Source organism: Chlamydotis macqueenii, chromosome 5 (assembly GCF_036417535.1).
Source record: "Chlamydotis macqueenii isolate bChlMac1 chromosome 5, bChlMac1.mat, whole genome shotgun sequence".
NCBI classification, from domain to species: domain Eukaryota; kingdom Metazoa; phylum Chordata; class Aves; order Otidiformes; family Otididae; genus Chlamydotis; species Chlamydotis macqueenii.
The window spans coordinates 18249209-18271171 of NC_141560.1; the positions used below are offsets into that span (position 1 = coordinate 18249209).

The following is a 21963-nucleotide window of genomic DNA, read 5'->3' on the forward strand; positions in this document are numbered from 1 at the left end:
GATGCAGAAAAACTAATTTTTCCACTTTATGTAGCTGGAAAGCAGGGCGTTTACTAACATTTTGGTTTATTCACCAGCAGTAGCAAATAAATTCAATCTGGACATTTTGAGATAAAAGACTGTTTTGCCTGCGCAAACTGCCACTGAGGCTTAGATACCATTGTTGCAAAGCTTAGAGCAAACGAAGCAGCTGTTTCAGCCCAGTTTAAACATAGTGAACATGAGTAAAGCATATTAACTCCAGCTGTGTACTGATAACAGCTGGGAAGGAAAATCACTGCAAGTAAACTTTGAATTCTAGCAGGCTTAGCTGTCGTGAGTATGCCTCTGAGGAGCAGCGGTGAAAATTTGATCCTTAGAAACATGGAGAATTTAATGAGAAATTCCTGTGCCTCTTTTTGTGCTTCTGTAAAGATGTAGAGCAGGTTCTGGAGTCAGTGGCATCACTTCTGAAGATTTTTGGTGCCGATCTCATACTGTTCTTACACTCACAGGCAATTTTGAGATCAGGGCAAGTACTGAGTGATAGATTCTGTGCACAGAAATTGTGTCCTTTTTAAAGAAAGATATTGCACCCCTGCCCTGTCTGGTTAGAGACTGTGCTGTAATCTCTTCAGTAGCATTCTGTTTTCCAGAATAATGTGTGCCAATATTCCAGCTACTTCTGAAGGGTCACTTGCATTTTGTTCATTTTGGTCTATTGAGCACAAAGACCAGTATAAAATTAGATAAAATAATTAATGTCACTTAGTGGTAAAACCAGCAAAATTATTAAACCAAATACTCCCTTATGTCCTTGTTGCAGTAGAATAATGGTTTACGTAGGTTTAGGTCTAATGGGAATATACTTTAAGAACTTCCTTCTAATCAGTGCTCTGATAGCTCATGATTAACAATAATTCTGGAACACCTGTGTGGTTGTAATAATAAACCTTCATTATATTTCACACTAGTATTTTAAAGATAACAAGTTAATTCAAAGCTTCCTCATCAAGCCACGTGCTCTAAGTGATGTTGCAAAACCTGTAACTTAAAACATAAACAGCAGTGCTGAGGTACTGTAGAGTGCAAAAGTGCAGGTCGGTAACTATGCTGCATTTGGTCAGTATTTGCAAATTGATCCATCTATTGATAACTTTCAGTTGCACCCTACCCACAGAAATAAATAACATTAAGCTAAGAAAGCACATGTTTTCTAGGTGAAGTGTCCGTAGCTTAATATCTCCATTTGGCATCCATCAGAATTTTGAGGGGCTTTTAATGAAAGGAACGTTTTGGGGATGTTAGTGTTATTTCCACAGTATTTGTGTGGTTCCCTAGCTGTCTTTGAAAACACATACAAAGAAAATGTCATCACTCTTCAAGCTGCAGGTGGGAATGGCCTCTGCGCCAGAGCACGGAGGCTTTCAGCAGTTTCTTGCAATTGAGATAACTGAGCAAACATCAATTTCTGTGTGCTTTCCCTCTTTCTCTTACTTGTTGTCTTCTCCATCCCTTCAGCTTACATTCATGTTCTGTTTGGTGTCTTCTAATCTCCGTGGAGTTGGAATCATGTCCTGGGTAAGTTCTACAAAGAACCTTGTGTACTTTACGTACATAGAAATGACTAGACTTAGACTGCTAAAGTTTTGGACAGGAGGCAACACAGCTGTCCGTGTCCCTCTGAAAAGAGAACATAGGGATATGAATAAAGACACTTAAATGAGGCCAGTGAATATTGTCATAAAGTTATTTTAATGTTAACCAGCTGTTATAGACTTGTTCTCATTCTTTAGTAGATTACATGGCTCTTATTTTGCTGGAAGTCAGTGCTCTATTTCTGTATGCATAGCAGACAATTATATAATAAAAGAGGTCTTCAGTTTCATGTGTATACAATTATGAGAAAGCAGTAGTTCCTCAAAGAAGGCAATTTTGGCATCATTCATAAAGAGTGTTTTCAGATGCAAAGTATGGAGTATGTTGAGTGAAAAATGTAAATGCCTATGGGTGTATGTGAAAATAGTGCATGAGTGAAAGAGGACAGGAGAAACATGAACGGGGGAAACAGAATAAAAAAACACCTCTTGCAAATGACTTGACAAGACCACATCAAAAGAGCTGTAAAGCTGAGTAAACCCCAAAGCCCAGTGGCACACACAAATGTAAGGAGAATTTTAGTGTTCCTGAAAGACAGGGACCTGTCTGAGCAGGTCACTGAAAGTACTTGGATGCCATGCATTAAAATCATTCTCTTTCCTCTTGCTTTTTAGTTTGTCTCAGTGAGAGAAATCTGATGACTCTGATCCTTTTATGACTGAAGTAACTTTCTCATTGGCCCTGGGACTGTGTCCAGTAAGCAATCACATATTCGACAACTGATAATATTGCATTTTTATTTCAGTTATTCCCATCTACTACAATGTGTTTTATTGTGTTTTTCAGGTTTGATAGCTACACTGGATCTTTGTGCTCTCCTCTAAATTGCAACACTGAAAACAATGGCAACAGAATGCATAAAAAACTGCTGTAGATGGTGTTTCTGCATGGAAAAAGAAAAAAATGATCGTGAGTTCTGACATAATGACATTGACTAAGAGTTTTGCTGTTCTGGCTTCATTAATGATGAGATTTCCCATTAATAAAATGACTGTGTCACTCCTGATAAACTTGAATTCCTTTACAGTATCCAGAATTCTTTCCATACCTCCATTTGGAGATTGAACACATGCCTGTTAATGTTATGAATTGGAACTGAAACTGAAAAATAACACTTGTCTGAAGTCTGCTCTTTGCAGCCTGGAATGCTGTCCAAAAAAGCCAACTTTTTTACCCAAGGTTGTGTAAAGTTCTTGTAACTTTCAAACTGTGAGTGAACACTTTCTTTTTTTTTTTAAGTCCTTGTGGGTTTGCTGTTAGGATTTTTTTTTGTCTCTTAGTTGTTTGAAGAACTCTTCTATGATATAAGTGTGCCTCTTGTGAGGAGGAAAAAAAAAAAAGCTTTAAGAGCAAGGTAGTTATAAATACAAAACCTTGGGCAACAAAGAGTTTGGATCCCTACAGGTGTCATGAGGATGAATATCTTTTCCAGGTGCTAGTCCTGAATGCTGGTAAAACTGAATACCAGCAGCTGTTAAGCAAAGTATCAAGCACAGACCCTATGAAATAAAAGATCTGTTCATGGTATTGTTCAAAACTTAATGCACGTGTGGACTGTCTGTTTTTCTTGCTCTTTATTTTTAGCAATAAAAATAGTGCAGGAATCTGAAGCAGTAGCTGCAAGCAAGCCAACTATTGTAGAGAAGCCTCCATTGTCTTCTGTGTCAGTGAAGCGTCAAGTTGGCTGTTCAGAGGATTATCTGCTTTCTAAACTGCCCCTGGATGGTCAGGAGGTACCATTTGTGGTCCCTCCATTCAAATTGGCTTATGTACAGCCAAAGAACCTTCCTAATATCTCGCATGCTGGAGAGATTCAAGGTAAAATATAAACAGCATTGCTGAAATAGTTGTTTAGCTTCTGCTACTCCTCAAAAGTTGTCAAGTATTCCTACTGAAAACATGTTTGCAGAACCTTTCTAGAAGCCTGCTTTTCTGTCTTTTCTCTCTGGAGATTCAGAGAGGTTTTGTGAAGGATGTCATCCCACTATGAATCTCTGTGATGTTGCATGAATAAAACTGAAAAGGGAGGATTGCACACCAGTGCTCATACTCAAAGTAATGGAAGACACTTAAAACAAACAGAAGCTTTAGCAAATAATTTATTGGAGGCAAGGAAAGACCTAACACATCCTCAGCATCTAGATCACTCAAGTAAAGGAGGAGGGTGGTCTGGCTTTCATGTTTAGTGTACTGATATGTTTTAACGTACTAACACATCTTCTTTTTCAAATTTTGACAATACATGGTGGAATTTTTCACCCTATTATTTCCTTCTTTTTTTTGCTGCTCTTTGGGAGGCCAGGGGTCACAGATCTTGGTGGTATGAGGTTACACGTGATAGTGATACTATGATCTTTGCTTCACAACAATCTTACGCTTCGAGCTCTGCCACTTAGTCCCATGCTCAGACTGACACAATGATGAAAATATAATTTAGGCACAGTCGTATTTTAAAAGAATAGGAGCCTGGTCCAGTAACATGAGTTACAGGGCATATGCTATCCTGGCGCTTAGTCTTGCCAGGAGATGCCTAGAATTAGGTAAGGGAAGATTTTGGCACATGGGTATACCTGAATGGTGGTTTTCTCTGGAGTTGCTTTGCCTTGAGGACGTGATAAGTGGATAATATGTTTTTAGTCTCATGTGACTGTATTTCTTTTCTGAGAGTGGAAACCTTAACTGAAAAAAGTCAGCCATGTGTTGCATAATAACTAATGCAGTAATATGTAACCTTTTTGTATTTGTGTGGTTTTACTCCCACTCTTCTCCCCAGCTCCTTGCTGTTGGTTCTTTTCTCCTGTATGCCTATTACTTCCTCCTCACCCTCACCCACCCCTGCTGGTAACACTGGCACCAGAGCCAAGCTAATCAGCCTAGCAGAGCTTTTCAGTATAGACTGGCCATTCTGTGCCTGATCTTTTTAGTGGGCTTTCTTTGTGATGTCTGCCTCGCCAGATATGGACAGGCAGCCTAATAATTGGAGGTAGAACATGTGAGGCCTTCCTCATCTCAGCCTGATCTCCTTCATCCTCCCCACTTCCCTGCTAGTTCAGCAGCTAGTTCTTGTAAGTCCATACTTGGACAACGTATGGAAATGCAAGATATGCTCCTGGTAATCCCCTGTCCCACTGGGTCTGGATTCAGGCTCTGCTTCCTTTGTCCTACCTCACCCTCAAGATACTGTACAGAGAAGTCCATCAAGGACTCCTAGACACGAATGTTCTCCAGGGAACATGTGTCTAACAACCTTTAGATAAATGTTTTCTTTGTTCTTTCTACACAATCTTATCAGTCAGTGACTTATAAACCAGTGACATGTCTTCATTGGGAGTTCTGCTTCATCATTGGTTCTGAAGAACCTGATGAACAGAGTGGCCCTTAGGCTATAAAGCCAGCAGATCTTCTGGTAGGGTGTCCTGACTCTTCATAATTGTCTCCCTTGAGCAAATATTTTAAATCCTTGAACAAATATTTGAAAAGCATCTCATGTCAAATAGGCAACTTCCATTTATCTTTCCAAATATAAATACTTATTTTTTTAAAGTATAGCATTTTAAGCCTCATTAAGTTGTGTTTCTTAGTGCAAAGTTTACTTTCTAGGCCGATTTACTAAATACAGTAAAGTGCTGTCATTCCTTCTTCACATTAGCCAAAGTACCAGCATATTAAAAAAATGTATTTAGAGTGTTTGCTTCTTAGACCATTATAACTATCTGTAGAAGTCCAAGTTCTGCTCTCGGTTCCACTCCATTTTCTGTGCCTGTCTGACCGTTTTCCTTTAGTGAAACAGAACATGCTCAGTGTTAGCTCTTGGCATCCCTTCTGAAAGCAATTAAGTTCTGGCAGCCTTTCTCTTCAATACTCACTGCAGCGTGTCTCATGCTCTCACAGAAGTAAGCTAGCAGGAAGGAGTGTGCTCCTGGTCTGGAACACCGGCTTTTCCATCATCTGCTGTGTATCAGTTCTTTATGGCCTCACTTCTAGCGGTCATCCTAATTTATACGTCATGCTCAAGCCCATTATACTCGAATTCTTGCTTTATCATCTCTCATGTTCTATCTCACTGTTTGAGTTATTTATTTACTCTACTAACACCTGGAGGAAATTATTTTATAGCAATAATAGTTTGCCTCTTATGGTGCAACACACTTGCAGAATTGAAGGCACTTTATAATGGGGTAAAGAACTTTTTACAGATAGGTTGAAGTCCAGGAAGCTGAAGTGAAGGAAGCAAATGTTAGATCTTGGCAGAGTCCGGATCACTTCATCCCTGTTCTCTACTATACTCTTACATATGGCTTACTTTCACTCCAGACAGACACAATGAAGCACTACAGCAGTGTTCTTTACTGTTCTGCTGACCAAGATGTGCATGTGTTTTTTGAAATGATTATAAATAAAGGAAAGAAAAACAGAGCAGCTGTGCTGTAACGGGCTGAGTAAAGGGCTGAGATTCAAGCATTCTCGGATCTGTCTACTTGTGCCTCAGCCAACAATTCAAGTCAGTCTGGACTAGTGATTTTACCAGTGACAGACTTCCTATGGAAACTGGATGACAAGGAGACTGCAGTCACAAGTTGCATTATCTTTCCATACAAGCCTCTCCTGAATGTCTGGGGGTCTGTTAGCTGAGTGAGAATGTCCTGGGGCTAGGGAACCAAGTAAGTCAGAGGTTTTCTGTACCCATGTCCGTGCTTTTCCTGTTAATTGCTGTCTGTCTTTGGAGCCTTCTGTATTTTAACTAGTTAGGCATCTTTTGTGGAACTGCAACACAGAGTATGCATAGCTTTTTATGGCCAGTTTGGTTCTAATGTTTGCTAGTGCACTGTGGAAATCTGACGTAATATGTATGTGTGTTTTCTTTACTTTTTCCTTTTTTTTTTTTTTTTTTCCTTTTCCTGAAGTAGATAATATTGAAATATTTTGTCCTTTGCCCTGAAGGCACTCTGCCTGTCTTTTGAAGCCAGGCAGTATGTGTTATGTCTGGAACTCTTGCATTTGATGTTTACTTGTGCTTTGCAGAATCTGCCAGAGCCTCATTTGGTGACCGGAAAGCAGAACTGCACAGCGTGTACCAGTGGCCGCACTATGATGTGTACAACCCATTTTATTTGGAGCATCGGATTTCGCCAGATCTGATTAGGCGCTTCCAAGCAAAATCAGATAATAGGAAATTATATGGATCAGGTGAGAAGGACCACACCCTTACTTTTCTGTCTTCCTCTCTTTCGCAAGGTTTATAGGTCAGAGAAACGAGCCACTAGTTTATGGAAGACGTGTTTGATTATAGCAGTTCTCAAACTGGTCTGTATGCTACAGACACTTACTGGTTGGTGAATCATTCTGTAGAGCCAGCTCTGCCTGATTTTCAGCTGCGTTGTTACTTTCTGTCTTTTTGGAGGCTTAACAAGGCTTGCATGCATCACACAAAGGCAGACAAATTGGCAAAGCGAGCTAGTGTAGCTGCCTCCAATCCAAAACGGGATGCAGTACTGGAGATTCCACCTACCAGTAACAGGAGTGTTTCAGGGAGATGGAAACGGAGGAAGTTGGGCAGTATGTTGAGTGGAAGAATGTCTGAGGAATATATATATAGGGAGAGGAACAAGCAGCAGAAAACATTCAGGAGCAGATGACAAGAACAGGTGCAAAATGGGAAGTGATGCTATATACCAGCATTTTTGTAGTTTGCTTCTGAAGGTACAGACATGTCCCCACTACTCATTGCATAAGTGTTTAAGAGCAGGGGATGCCTGTGAGTAAAACTTTAGATAGAAAGTGTTTGGCTGCCTAGGTAAAAATTTTCTCTGTGCTGTTCATTAGTATATGTATCCTAACATGAATGCTGTTTAGAATAAAGTAGATGACTAAGTGTTGCTTGTTGTAAGTGATGCTAAGGCAAACACATTCAGAAAACTCATACACTCCAAGAAATGTACACACCTCTCTATCCAATCAGAAGCTGGCAACAGCATACATTTCTAAAGATGTTTTATTTAGAATGCTATAGCATGCTTATACAGCTGGGGGAAATGTCTCAGTCTGTGTCCTGTTTTAAAAACAAATCTGAGTCACCATAGAGACTACATGAAAAGACTACTCCATATATATATATATATATTTAAGAGAACAAAACACACGTAGAATTTGAGCAGCCTTTAACGCATATGGTTTTGGTAGCCTCTGTAAGCGCCTGTGCTGGGAGCCACATGGATTTTATAAAACTGTCTTGAACATCTTCCCTTCAGGTTATCATCTCTTTTTCCATTTTTCTTCAAGCTAAGTAAACACTTCACTAGTTTTGTCTTAGTAACCTTAAATACAAGAAAGGTCACTTAAGTGTGTCTAGAGTACAGTTTTAAAATAGCTTCTTCCTCCAGAGTTTTTTGACAGCTGTTTCAAAAGTTATATGATTCCCTTCATGTGCATCTACAGAATATTTAAGCAAAACTATTAAGCCTATTTTGTTGCAGCAAGTGCTCTGATACTTTTCACGTGTGTGGGCTTAGAACTACAGAATGTATTTATTTGGAAGATATGAAGTGAAATTCTTGAATTTTCATGTGAAGCCTCTCCTCTTGATCTTAAAAAACAAAACAAAACAAAAACAACAACAAACTGAAAAATAATTTGATCAATATTTTTGCTGAATTCTAGTTATTATTGGTAAACAATGTATGCTTATGGTTAAAATTTTTCTACTTTTTTATATTTTACAGACAGCTTTCTCAGTGTAAAAATTGACTTTTTTTTTCCCTTTAAAAGTTTAAGTTTTTGAAAAAGGCACTGTCTCTTCCCCCCACCACCCCCATGTTCTTTGAAAACTTTAACCAGCTTTACTAGAAACAGCAGATCCTAGTGTCTTTAAAGCGTTTTGGTGATTTGTAACCTGCAGGCTCAAGTGGATGTTTCTCAGTAGTTTGTGAAAGTCATGAGTACTGAATATGGTTATGGAAATTAATTCCCTAATCAATTTAAAATCAAGTAATGGGCTGGTCTCTCCTGTTTGCTCCCATTATATCAAACAAGGTTTCCAGGCCTCATAGGATATTATAATGCTGTTTGTCCACGAGACTCACTGAAGAGCTCAGCCCTTTTGTGTCGTGCGCAAGAGAGAATTTGGAACTCATGCCAGACATGCAGACCTTCATTACATATTTTATCTAAATGATGTTGTTACTTTCCTTTCCCTCCCACGGGTTGTCAAAACTTTCTTTATCTTTTGTTCTCCTTTTCTTTCTTGGGAAAAGAAACAATTACTCTTTTTGTCACATCTCACAATAAGCATCATTGGTTATTTCTTTTGATAGCAATAAAAGGGAAATAAATTTTCAGTAACAAGTGATGTAATTCTATTAAGCGATGATAAAATCGTAATGGAAGTCTTCTGAAATACTGTAACACAACATTGCAACAAAAAGCAATTCATTGCATCAGATAGTTCTAAAAGTTAAACCATACTGCTTTCATTCATTTCAGTATGGGTCAGTTTTGAAATTGGGAGGCTTTAAAAACCACTTGAACGTTACTGAGTCAGCAACAATTCCTGAAACAGTGGCATTAGTTAAGCTCTCATTTTCTACTGCTGCTGCATAATACGCATAGACAAAGTGCTTTAGTTCTGTATTGCTTTGAAAGAAAGCAGATAGGATCTACTTAACCACCTCCAACTGCTGAGGAAACTACCCTTCTATAAAATAAAGTTCTTGCTTTTGTGCTATAAGAAGTACATGTCATCGTAGAGTTAAGACTTGCTTTCTCTGAGATCTAGTAAGGGTGCAGAGTATGGTGCTTTGACACTGATCAGTAGAGCCAGGGAGATGAGGCCAAGTTTAGCAGGCAGCATGTTTTTGCCACTGGGATCTTTACTGTGGAAAAATTTAAAAGAGGAGACCAGGCTAAGGCCCAGTTCTGGCTAACTAGATTTAAAGACAAGACTTTTCTGTTTTGCTAAAGCATCTACTGAAAAAAGCATTTATCTTGAGGAAATAACTTTGAGGCAGGCTTCTCATTCTACCAGTACTACCAGTGTACCAAGTAAGTTTGAACTGTTTCAAAGATGGAATTGAGTAAGATATTTTAATAAGTTGTTTTCTCCATTTTTGATTTCAGGAGAATGTTTTGGGAAAGGGAGGTGGAGAAAGGTGCTGATGTCCTTCCTTAGATGTTATTTAGCTAGGTTTCAATTCTACCATAGGTCTACTTAAATTTTTTAAAAGCTGCTTAATTTTTTTTTTTCTAGCAATGATACTTACATGATTTGTATTATTCTCTTTCTCTATTTAGCTAGTGATTTAAGACCTAGTGCTTTGCCTGGATCATTTGATGTAAGTCGTTCGATGTTTGATCTCAGAAGCCCGCCTCATCGATTCATGAAGGTGCGTTCCCCTTGTAACTTAGGTTATACTGAAAACTCAGCTTACTTGCTGTATCTGTTCCTATTGCATTGTGTTTTCAAAGTAAACACTGAAAGACATTGTATTATGCACTGGAAAGACTAGAGGAAAAAATTCACCATCTTTACCAACTTCAAGAGGCTGTTTCCTGATGTCTTCTCTGACTACTGTTGTTCTGGCCCAGCAGCCAGTTGAGAAACCCGAGTAGACTATTAGACTGGACAAGACAGACAAGAGGTTATGGTTTGTCATCTTGTGATTTCTCCTATCACTTGAAAAATAGAACACTAAGTTTCCACTGATGCAAAAAACACTGCATTTTTTTCCAAATTTACATAGAGATGAAGTTGCATATATATCAGTGAGCCAAAAAAATCTGTGCTAGCCATGTGTCCTATATTAGCTCTTTGCATCAAAGGAGTAATTCCATGCTGCTGGATCAAGAGATTAGTAGGGAATGAGACAATTATTTGAAATTGCTTGTTGTTTTGTTTTCATCATGTCTAGTCTGATGGTAGAATCTCTCTGTCTTTTTGCATCTGTTGCTCTGAATGAAGTGACTTTTTTTTTTTTTTTGCCCCCAGAGATACGATTCACTCTCCAGTGTACCCAGTAGTACCTCTTCCAGGAAGGATTCGCAAGGCAGTAACAGGAGTCTGGGTAATGTTTTGTTTGTTTGCCTTGTAATGAAATGTTTCCTTTTACACTTAAAACATTAAGCTGTCTCTACTGTTGATGACTTTTTTTTTACTTTTTTTTTTTTTTTTTTTGTGGTGAACCTGATTAGCAAATTAGTTTGAAGATTACTTTGCAATTTGAAATCAAGAGTTTTGGACTTGTACCTTCCTATTGTCAGGAGACTGAGCAAATAAGCCTTTGAGGAGTTCTCATGCTTTTGAAAAATTCATCTCTGGATTTGCTACCCCAGTGAACTAAGAAATTACAGATACTCTGTTAGGATAGAATGCAGCACATTGGTCACAGCTCTAGTCCTTCTTCATGTATCAGTATTTTTCTGTGGGAAGTGCCTTGAATCCAATACCCATATTACACTGAGAATTAGACAAGAATATTACATGCAAACCTAGTATCCTTATTTATGAAAGAATGCTGAAGAAGTGGAGATACTGTAAAGTAAATCCTCAAAAATGAGTCAAGCTCCCAGAAAGTCACTGTGCTGGAAGTCAGAATTTCAGTCTCCTTAAAAAGAAGACTGGGGGACAATGACCTGGTTTCAGTTATGACAGAAGAATGCTGGATATTAAATGGCTCTTCTAACTCAGAGAAAAGCACAATAGTAAAATGTTTACTAGGCTGGAATTGAAATCTGAGAAAGAGAAAAAGCAGGACAATTTTTAAACTTAACAGTGAAAGTGATTAAGGGAAGTGATAGATTATAAATGTGTTCTGAGTGTTTCAGGTACATGCTTTTTCTTCTTTTTAAAAGCTGTTTAAGTACAACACAAGTTATTAAATTTGAGATAAATGAGGTAAACATAAAGGATTTTAGCTATGCAGAAGGTCAGGCTACAGGACTTCATGGCTATTTTGTCCTTAAAATGTAGGTTTTAAGATATTTTTAACTTATTTTGAGAGAAGTTTTCAAAGATATGCAGTCCACCTACTAATGAGTTCCGTTATTCTTAGAATGAACTTTTAAGGTACTGCATTACTTCTAAAAACACTAATTGGCTTTCTTCCACAGATACTATTACATTATCAGGTGATGAAAGAGATTTTGGAAGACTGAATGTGAAGTTGTGTTATGTTTCTTCTGTAGAACAGATTTGGATCACTGTTTTACATGTAAGCAAATATAAATAACTTGATTATTCAAGTTTCAAACTTGATTATTTGATAACTTGATTATTCAAGATTACTCAAATGACTATTTTACTATACTTAGTGTTAATTCTCATTACACTTGGCTCTCTGTTACTTGAAGAAGTACTTTTAGGAGAAAAAGAAAATTACTTCTAAGTATTAATATCAACAAAATTCAGTCAAATGTAATACTGGGCTTCGTTCACGGTGTCTTCCTTATCTTTTCCTGTGAAAATTTGGAGGCAGCAAATTGGAGCAACTTTGGAGGCAGCGCTTAATTGACTAAATTTAACAGTTCCTTCAGGGCAGAATGTGTAGCTTCTTGTGGCTTTTTTGTTAGCTAATGTGACACTGTTATGCTGGCTGTTTTATGCGCTTCCAGGAACTGTGAATAATTCTTAGGCAATGTAACTTTGAGTAGTCAGAAACCTCATATCTACGTCAAGTGATAAATACTACAAAAGGGATTTCATGACTTATCTGTTGTCAAGTTGCCACATAGTGAAATCATTAAAATCTACTGAATAACTTTTTACCCTCTGGTTGCGAAAATTAATTGTTAAATGATCTGAAGTGATACAATCATTACACTGACTCTGATTTATATTCAATATTACAGGAATTATTTATAATTCTAGAACAGCCTAGAAGACTCTGTTTCTAAGTTGTCTGAAAGCCAGAGTCTTACATTGTCTAAACTGACTGTGTTTTCAATGTTGCAGTGCAAAGACCTGAGCTGGCCTTCTAGCTGTGGGGAAAATCCTCGTATCTGTGTCAAGGGAATTCTCACACTGCCCAAACCCGTGCAGTTCAAATCTTCTGCCAAGGAAGGGTGCAATGTAAGTAGAGGCAAGGAAAACACCCAGGAATCTTTTTCTCCAAAAAAAATAAAAGTGACACGTAAATGGATTTTTTTTTTTTTTTAATGGACCAAACATCCACTCCTGTGTTTTATTTGCTGTGGTAGTTGCCTAGGTTCCGGTTACTGGGGTTTTTTATTTTTATTTTTTAACAACTTCTCAAAATCCTATTAAAAGCCTTGTTCCGCTTCCTCCCCCATATCCTCTCTTGCATTGTACTGTTGCCTTCCTTTTCTCCCAAGTCTGCAGGACAGGTAGCTCAGGGGACTCAACCATGAGCTGCTGGCCTTGGCAACTCAATGGTTGGGGACTGGAGGAAGCCTGGGCATACCTGTAGGTACACATTCACCCCAGGAAAGATAGATGATGTTATTGCCTCTCACTAGGGCAGGAGACAAAGTTCTACTTCCTCTCTACAGAAAGTAGTAAGAATTGGTTGCTTGGGACAAGACTCCTGATAGTGGCAGTAAAGAAACAGTAAGGGAGTGGAAGGTAAAGCAACATAAACCTCCCATAATGTGAGTCAAAGGTGACAGCAAATAAAATTAGCAGGAAAGGCTGAAGCAAAAGGCCAGAGGAGAATTTGCTGTGACAACGTGTGTATGCTGTTGTAAAGCACCAGAAGAGATGGCCTCAACTTGTTATGGTAGTGAAAAATAATCCAGAGCTTTGTCCCTGCCAGGGTGTGGCAATGAGGTGGTGAGTCTGTGGGGGCTTACCAATGTATGGCAACCTAAAATGGTAGCCAGGAGCAGTGGCTATAGGACCAGGAAGCCTTGGTTTTTAGATTTCGGGCTCGGTGTGACTCTTAAAATGGTGATGTTACCCCTCTGTTTTTCTTTTCAGGACATTGAATTTATGGAAACCTTTGTATTTGCTATTAAGCTGCAAAGCCTGCAGGCTGTCAGACTGGTATTTAAAATCCAGACACAGACTCCCAGGAAAAAAACAATTGGAGAGTGCTCCTTGGCACTGCGGGAGCTCAGCTCGGAGGAGTCGAGTCATTGGCTGGATATATCTCCCCCTTCCAAAGCACCTGTAAGTGCCAATACTACAAAAGTATGCTATTACATCTCCTAGAAAGAGTTGCTGGAATTGAAAGTAAAATAATTCACTACTAATTCAATGGTAACAACAAACAGCGTTTTTCTTACCACCACCCCCCCACACTTTTTATGGGGAAAATATGCAGACTTTGGAACTCTGCACATAGCTGTTCGGATCATAAACTGCAGCTGTTTCTGGGAAAAGAGCTAAAGCAAGCTCTTCCACACCATGGTCCACAGCTTGAGGGAGGGACGTTCTGGGGAAAAGTTCAGCAAAGGACACCGGGTAATTGCCTTTTCCGACCAAAAAAGCATCAGAAGATCCTTAGGACTCACAGCAAGAGCTCAGAGCAAATGGAATCTGCTTTTGTTATGGAAGAAAAGTGCTAAGGTCTTCAGTGGCTTGAAACTGCAGAGATAGCCATATATTTAATATTCAGATTGCATGCTGTGAAGTAATTATTCAGACAGTTCCATTAGTCTAATAAGCAGGTGGTTTTTACAGTGGGATTTCCTTTCCCCCTACCCTCACTTTGTTTGTGTCTTTTACAGATTGTGTCTAGACATTTGTATTTTCAACAAATTAAACTTGAATTAGCAATTCAAAAACAAATTTTATCTAAGTGTGTCTGAGTAATAGGAGTGATACTCTTGATTTCTAACATAAATTACACTTGACATTTTTTAGTTCTAACAAGGACAACCATATCTCTTCAAAAGCAGTAAGATTAAGTGAAAGAGGAAGCTGTTTTAGAAACTGTTTCATCCCAATGTAAATTCTCAAATCATCTCATAGTTTCTTTCTCTGTGTTGGCTTTCCTCACCATTATATCCAAGAGCCCTCCAGACACTGCTGGAATTCATCCCTGTGGTACCCTGTGAGGCAGCAAACTACTCCACTTGCCAGTAGAGAGCCAAAGCTCAGAGTTGAGTAAGTGGCTTCCTCTCGGGGTTACACAGAAATTTTGTGGTTAAACTGCAAGGAGCATTTGAGAATTTGAGTCTCTTGAATGAACTGGAGCTTGACTTCTCTTTATCTGACCTGTTGCTCTCTTGCTTGGTGCATTTTGTTTTACTGAAGTGCCTTAAAACTCGAAGGGAACCAATACTAGCAAAGTCCTTTTAAATGGAGGCTGTCAGGAAAGCTGGGTCTCCACTGGCCTTCTCTTGCCGTTCTTAGTGTTCAGAGTACGTTAGCGTCTAATAGGAAAGTAATGAGGATGCATCGATGCAACTTTGCCACTGGCAAAAATTCTAAAAAAAATTCAGACTGGAGATCGTGATACATTCGGGGGGGGAGGGGGTGTATGTGTCTAAAACAGAAGTACTTCCATAACATAGGAAGCTCCACAGCATGCAGTCACCCTAAACATTCATGACGTTAAGTGCTGAGGCCTTGCATCTATGGAAGGCATACCTTATATCTCCATATTGCAAAATTCAAAAGTGTGGGAGGAGAACTGTGAAGATTTTTGTGTTGGTCGAGTATACCTGGTCTCTCACTTCCACAGCCAGATTTAGTAGAGCTACAGCTGCGTGTCCAGTTTTCCCCGTGCGTGTCTGCTCTTACCGTTGGGAAATCTTTCCCAGGTGAAAACTGAGGACTTGTTTATGCGTCCAGTATCTCTGCCTGCAGCCCACGAGGGCCAGGTCTGTGCTGCACATCAGTCCATCAGTGGAGCACATGTACTGCAGCTGTAACAAGTGCACTGACTTACTGTGCATCTGCGGGTTGTGTATACAACACATGCTTATATTTCTGTCCAGGAAATCCCACATAAAAATGTGGGAGCCCAACATATGACAGAATTCCTGTGTTTCCTGAGTTTATGAGGAACTTAATCCAGATGTTATGGCAACATTCTTCTGCTTGTAGGTGTGCCGCGCAGAACTTCAAGTAGGAACTTGTTTTCAGGCAATAAACAGGAGGATTCAGTTACAGATTCTTGAAGCACAAAACCTTCCAGTTTCATCTACACCACTGTCTTCAAGTAAGTTTCATTAGCTGTCTCATGCCTCCTGTCTAAAAGCATTTGTAACAGGTAAATTGCTGCTCAAACAGGTTGGCAATTCATAAAATTCCTTACAAACCTCAGACTAACATATTGTGCAGTAGATTTCCATTGCCAAGGCTTGTTTCCACAGATGTCTGTCTTGATTACTTTTTGTTTGGTTTGAAGCTATGTGTTTATGTGTTTTGGAAGATTTTTATCCCAGTATTAATCCTGACGTAAAAGAGCATTAGCTTGCACTTGCTGTTTGGATACTGTCTTAATTAGTTCAATATTATTGAACATACTCTGTTTGTGTGACTAGTCAGGAAGGCTATTGTATGGTTCTTTTGGCCAGACTTTTGGGAAATTGTTGCAATTTGAACCCTACATGTGGATCTTCTCAGTCCCTTTTTGGGTGTGTTTGTGAGTAACCCTTTGTGTGGTATGCCTTTTTGCCTCCCCTTTGTGCTAGATTTCTTCGTGAAAGTTGGAATGTTTAGTACAGAAGGGCTGATCTATAAGAAGAAGACTCGCCTACTGAAGTCCACTAATGGCCAAGTGAAGTGGGGAGAAATGATGATTTTTCCAGTTAGCCAAGCTGAACAAGGAATTGCCTTTCTCATCAAGCTCTACAGCAGAAGCTCAGTGAGAAGAAAACACTTCCTAGGACAGGTTGGTTTCTGCTAATTAGCATGATGTCCTTTACTTAAAATCCAGTTCCACAGGTTTCTTGGTATGAGTTTTAAAATACTTTAAATTAAGATGGCGTATAGCGAAATAGTAAATTCTAATAAACTCTTCCGGATGTAACCCAAGAAAGAATAGTACTGGGCTCTTAAACACACACTAACATCAGAATAGGAGTTGACACTTGATTTTGCTTTAAAAAAAAGTCCTTAAGTCATTTTTGTGTGGAGTATTACTATGTGAAAGATCTCTTTGTGCAGACAGGCATATGATCTCCTCCTTGCCTCTAGGCTTTCTGAAGAAAACAAACATAGCACTCACAGGAGCTCCACAACCTGTACTGTGCAGAAAGGGGGTGTGTTGGCTTACCATACCAATACACTTACACACAGGTGTGCGTGAAAGGAATTAGCAGCAGCTACAATGCCAGACTGCCTTTCTAGGTAAAGCAACGCTGAAATCAGCACAATATTCTGAATGGGTGTGATCAAGTGATAACATAGGTGAACAAACACAAAACTGTTTTTTAGTTCAGTGCTCTTTTTTGTCTCTTTTCAATTTTTTTTTTAATAGCTGGAACTTTTGTAGTGTCTCTTTGAAAGCATTTGTGTGATCATGTGTATTTAACCACCATAAAACTTGGCAGTCTGGTCTCTTGTTATTCTCTCTGTCCTCTTCCCCTGGTTGTTCTAATTTACTGTCGTCCTTCCACTTCTTTCTCTCCTTTTCTCCATGGTATAGTGAGCCATAGCTGTTCTTAATGCTCAGTGCTTTCCCTGACCCAGCTAGAGTTAGTAGCGGAATTGTGATATATGCATAAATGAATAATGTAGAATTTATTTTGAGACCCCAGCTGTAATGTCCATTGTCAGATGAAGGATTGTGCTATCCTTAGTTAGTACTGTCCCATTCTGGTGATGTTTCTTGTGCCTGCAGAAGACATGCAGTTACAGAAAGTGCTGATGTGCTATAGAAGTGATGTACCAACAAGAGTTACATGACCTTCCTCCATTTTATGGAGTGTCATGTCACACATATTCCATCTTTCTGTGATCATGCTGGTGGAATTGGATTTGGAATAGGAAAAGAAAAAAAAATTCTGTTTAGTTGTGCTACCTTGGGACAAAAATAACTGGCTATGATTTTGCAGTCACTTAGCAATATGTGAGGTCATCTCAATCTGACGAGTTTCATTTAATCATGGATCTTTTGTTTTAGGGGGAGGAAATGAGCTACTTCTGCTCCTCAGAGGTTATTTGGAAGAGGTTGTTTCAGCTCATACAGGCAGACATTGCCACATAACACATGAAGACATAAAATATGGCTCAGGGAAAAATGTACTTTGAACAATTGGCTGGGTAGCTGGAAAAAGATGAATGTAGCTGAATCTGTTAACTTTGTTCTTCAGAGAATGATGTTTAATTGGATGCTGTTCTAAGCAGACAATACTTAGATTAGGCTGCTTTTACAGGCATGTCTTCAATCATGAGCAAGATGTATATTGAATCTCTGTGGATGAAACATCAGCTGTCTGTGGTATTCTGGAAGACATTATCCTCACTTCTTGAGGACTCATTCCTCAGCAGTGTAGGCTAAATGTACTTCATGGTGAAGGTTTCTGAGAAGTCTTAAAAGGATTCATTCTTGGAAGACTTGAGGAAATAGAGTCCCGTAAATAATGATACCTACTTACATAAGCAGAATTCTTTTGGCAGTGGAGGCTGGTGATAATGTTCAGGAGGAAGACTTCCTACTTGTACCTAATTTCCTCATTTAATGGCCACTATCCATTAACTGAATACTGAGAAGAAACGGACTCTTACTGCATGACTATGTGTGGTATGGGCATGCTCGTAACCTCTGTGGAATGCAGGTTTGGCTCTGTCTCTCGGTGTGTGCAATTTAAATGCTCATGAACATGCTGGACAGCTAGCTCGGGATGCCAGATGGCTTGCAGCCAGCTGGAGTTTGAATGCATAGAGCCATCACTGGCCCTGATGAGCCCTTGACCGCAGCACGTGCATTTGAATGGAGCAAGGAATGCTTGACTTAAAACATCTTATTAAGTAGAGAAACATTACTATGTCGTGAGTTCTCTAAAATATTTATTTAGAGGCTAAATTTAAACCCAGACTCCCTGTGTTCCCAGATGAAAGCCAAACAGAACTGTAGTTGCTGCTATGATGCTTTGGTCACAGTCTACATGTTGCATCTCGTTCTATGCTTCCATGGTATTTATTTGGAACTAATAAAGGCTGAGTCTCTGTGTTATATCAGGTAAACTCAATTTTATTTTTCTTTCTGTTTCTTACTGCAGATCTGGATAAGTTCTGATAGCAGTAACAGTGAAGCAGTAGAGCAGTGGAAAGATACTATTGCCAACCCTGAAAAAGTTGTTGTTAAATGGTACAGCATTGGTCCATCTTGAAGACTGGAGATGAAACTCAGGACTGATTTTTCTATGAAGATATTCCTACACTGTTTAACATAGTATAAGTAAAAAGAAAAATATTGTCTACACAAGTTCTTCTGAGGTCTCCACTGCATCCCACCTTCATGGTAACTGAGAAAATTCAGTTTCACAACGAGAAATACTGGCTAAATATTATTAAGAGGAAGACTTAGGAACTGGGAGAAGTGCTTATTTGATTTTTTAAAATCCACCTTGAAAAATATATTTTTGCCACTTTCAGCTCCATAAGAGCACAGAAATCCCGTCTTGGAGAGAAGCAGCTTGAACGAGCATCTTCTTCACTCGTCACTGACATCATCCTTACCTGCAGTCTTGACTTTGGCAGACTCCAAAGTCCATGAGAATCAGTCCGGTCAGTGGGTTGATCCTAGGTACCTCTGAGCCTCTGGGATTGCACCCACGTTGACACCATTTGATCAGAGTAACGTGTGCCTCAGCTAGCAGGAAAGCTGTGGCTGTAGGAGAAGGCACAAAGGGAACTACACAATAAGGCAGTACCCAAAGGCTTTTCTAATCACCATCTTTGATGACGGGTTCTTTGGTACCCTGACATGCCTGTAGCTTGGGTTTTCCCCCATTCTTCTCTCTAAGCAGAGAGACTGAAAAATAAGAGTTTCTCTGACTAACTGTGATCTTTGCAAGTGGGGCCCTCCAGACTTGCTCTGTCTGGGTGAATTCTGGTTGGAATAAATTGAATAATACAAAGAGGCAATGGCCCTGCCTAGGATCAGGGCCAATATTTTTAGATAAATTACTTTCTTATATAGAATTCTTATATGTAAACCACTTCCTATCTAATCAACCATGTTCTAGCATTTGCTTACATTGCTAAAAGCCAGACTAACATGTACGAAGGAGTAAGCAAATATTTACTGACATAAGTGCTTTTTGACATTAATTAAAATGCAGCCCAGTAAGGGACTCAGACTTTGTTTAAAAGATGGGCTACTACTGCAGAAGTATTTGTTACATGTCTAGGATGCTGTAAAATTGTGTGTGGGAGTATATTTTTGTTACTTGTTTCTAGCAAGAAGAAATTACTGTATTTTTATTGCAAATTATATTTTTCCTACAAAATCCTAAGCTTATTTTTTCTATAAGGGGTTTATTCATAGTTATTTTTAAGGCAAGAGAATGCCATGTATATAATTGATAATATATACAGCTAAAACCACAGACCTTTTTGCACTAATTTAACTACTGGATTTAAAAAATAAATATATATTCCAAGAAATCCACTGCTTACACATTTACTGTTGGCTGTCTGGACTGTACAAATACATATGTTGGTACAGACACTGAATAATTGTATCTTTTTTATAACTTGGATCTTGTTCAAACATCTGACATGAACTAGAGTGGCAGTGAGAGCACTCGCTGCTGGAAGGCAGAGGAACAGTGGGGAGCAAAGAAAACACTGTAGCAGGAAGGCACATCCTATTTCAGCAGAGTTCAGAGCATCTTTATTTTAACTTTTTTGACTTTGAGTAAAGATCATGAAAAAATGGAAACTCTTAGATTTTTATTTTTTTTAATCAACTGTTAATTGAAGCTTTTAAAACTTCAACCATCCAAATTTTTGTTGTTGAAATTTTAGTATTTTGAAAATGGACAAACAAAATAATTTTCCCAGTTTTTGACCAGTTTTTATAAATTAACTGAAAAAGTTTTTGCGTGGTTCTCGGAGAACAAACATCAGTTTTTGCTCTTACTGACACTCCTTGCAAAGCTCCCAGTACGCCCAGTGGATTTTGACTGACAGCGTTAACTTCCAACCAGTTACGACACTTGAGATGAGCCTGGCCTGTTGAGTAAAATGAAAGAAGGAACTGGACTGAGCTGATATTCTTGGAGTATCTTCACTTGAATACGTGGATCTCTTTTATTTATTGTGGCTGAACTGCAGTAAACAAAAGTGCAAACTAACTGTTTCCTTATGCAGAATGCTGCTTTATTTGAAAGAGAGGACAGGGAATATTGCAGTGTTTTGGAGGCTTCAATTGCCATGGAAGTGCTTCTCCAGAGACTGCCAACTCAGTGGATACTGTGTAAAATAGACTTTTTGGGCTCTTCTAGGGCACTGAGCCCTTTAAAGGCCTAACTACTAATGTCTCCTTTTTCCAATGTAAATATTTAATCTGTGTGTTTTATAATAAAAGTTATGACCAGAAAATATTCCAACTTTTTTTTTTCAATTGTTTAGATCCATGTTTACCAGCATCTCAAACTGAAGTTCAAGTCCTACCTTGAGAAAATGCCAACTAAGGAACTACATTTCCTGTAGCGTTGCATGTAGGGGAGTTGGCCGCTAACACATTGCGAAGATTTGTAACACCTCTTTTTGCAGGATGCACACAGGTACTAGAGTGCTCTGAAGAACGCACTTTGAGGTGCTGCTTCATCCTGCATTCATTTCCAGCCTGTGGGGTTTTCTACATTCATGTGAGCATTCATGTAAGAATTTAATGAGTTCTTAATAGTTGCCTAACTACACTGTGCTTTATTTCTGTAAAATCAGAGTGTTTAAGTTGCTTGTTGCCCAGATTTGTTCCTCAGTTTGTCCAGGGCACTACAGTGTTCTTGAGGAAACTGACTGTATTTCAGGTTTAGAAAGCAAAAAGTCCTTTATTCATCCCACCACACGAAATTTGGCTCTGCTTGTTAGTAGTCTCAGCTGACTCAATGCACACTATTACTGAGAGCTTGGCAGGGGAGCACTGGGATGTTTGTCTCTGTGTGTGCTCCAGCCTTCTTGTTTGTATTGAGGTAGAGGAGAAACGGGCAATACTCGGCTGCAATAAAATGATGAGGAAAAGAAACATGTTGCACTGTTTTGGCTTTTTTTTTTTTTTTAACTGCCGTGTCCTAGTTGCTGGCTCCCAAGATCCTGCAGGGGAACCAGGAAATCTCTTCGCATTCACTACGGAGGAAAATCATCTGGGGATGGAGAGGGACTTGCCCATTTCAGGACCCAAAATGTGCACATTCATCACATGAACATTTATCTTGCAGGTGGACCAAAGCTGTTCTTTGAACAACCCATCA

General features: G+C 39.0%; 1 protein-coding gene across 1 annotated transcript in view; it reads left to right on the forward strand.

Annotated features, from left to right (window-relative positions):
* The window catches only part of TC2N (tandem C2 domains, nuclear), a 34482-nt gene extending 12745 nt beyond the window's left edge, over positions 1–21737 (forward strand). Inside the window, exons 2-13 of the mRNA XM_086749861.1 lie at positions 2253–2334; positions 2425–2547; positions 3223–3456; positions 6661–6825; positions 9925–10016; positions 10619–10694; positions 11740–11840; positions 12581–12697; positions 13565–13756; positions 15641–15755; positions 16231–16430; positions 18763–21737. Of these exons, the coding sequence (XP_086605987.1) occupies positions 2481–2547; positions 3223–3456; positions 6661–6825; positions 9925–10016; positions 10619–10694; positions 11740–11840; positions 12581–12697; positions 13565–13756; positions 15641–15755; positions 16231–16430; positions 18763–18873 (1470 nt within the window). The 5' untranslated portion in view covers positions 2253–2334; positions 2425–2480 and the 3' untranslated portion in view covers positions 18874–21737. The remainder of the gene's footprint in view (positions 1–2252; positions 2335–2424; positions 2548–3222; positions 3457–6660; positions 6826–9924; positions 10017–10618; positions 10695–11739; positions 11841–12580; positions 12698–13564; positions 13757–15640; positions 15756–16230; positions 16431–18762) is intronic.
* The last annotated feature ends 226 nt before the right edge of the window (positions 21738–21963 follow it).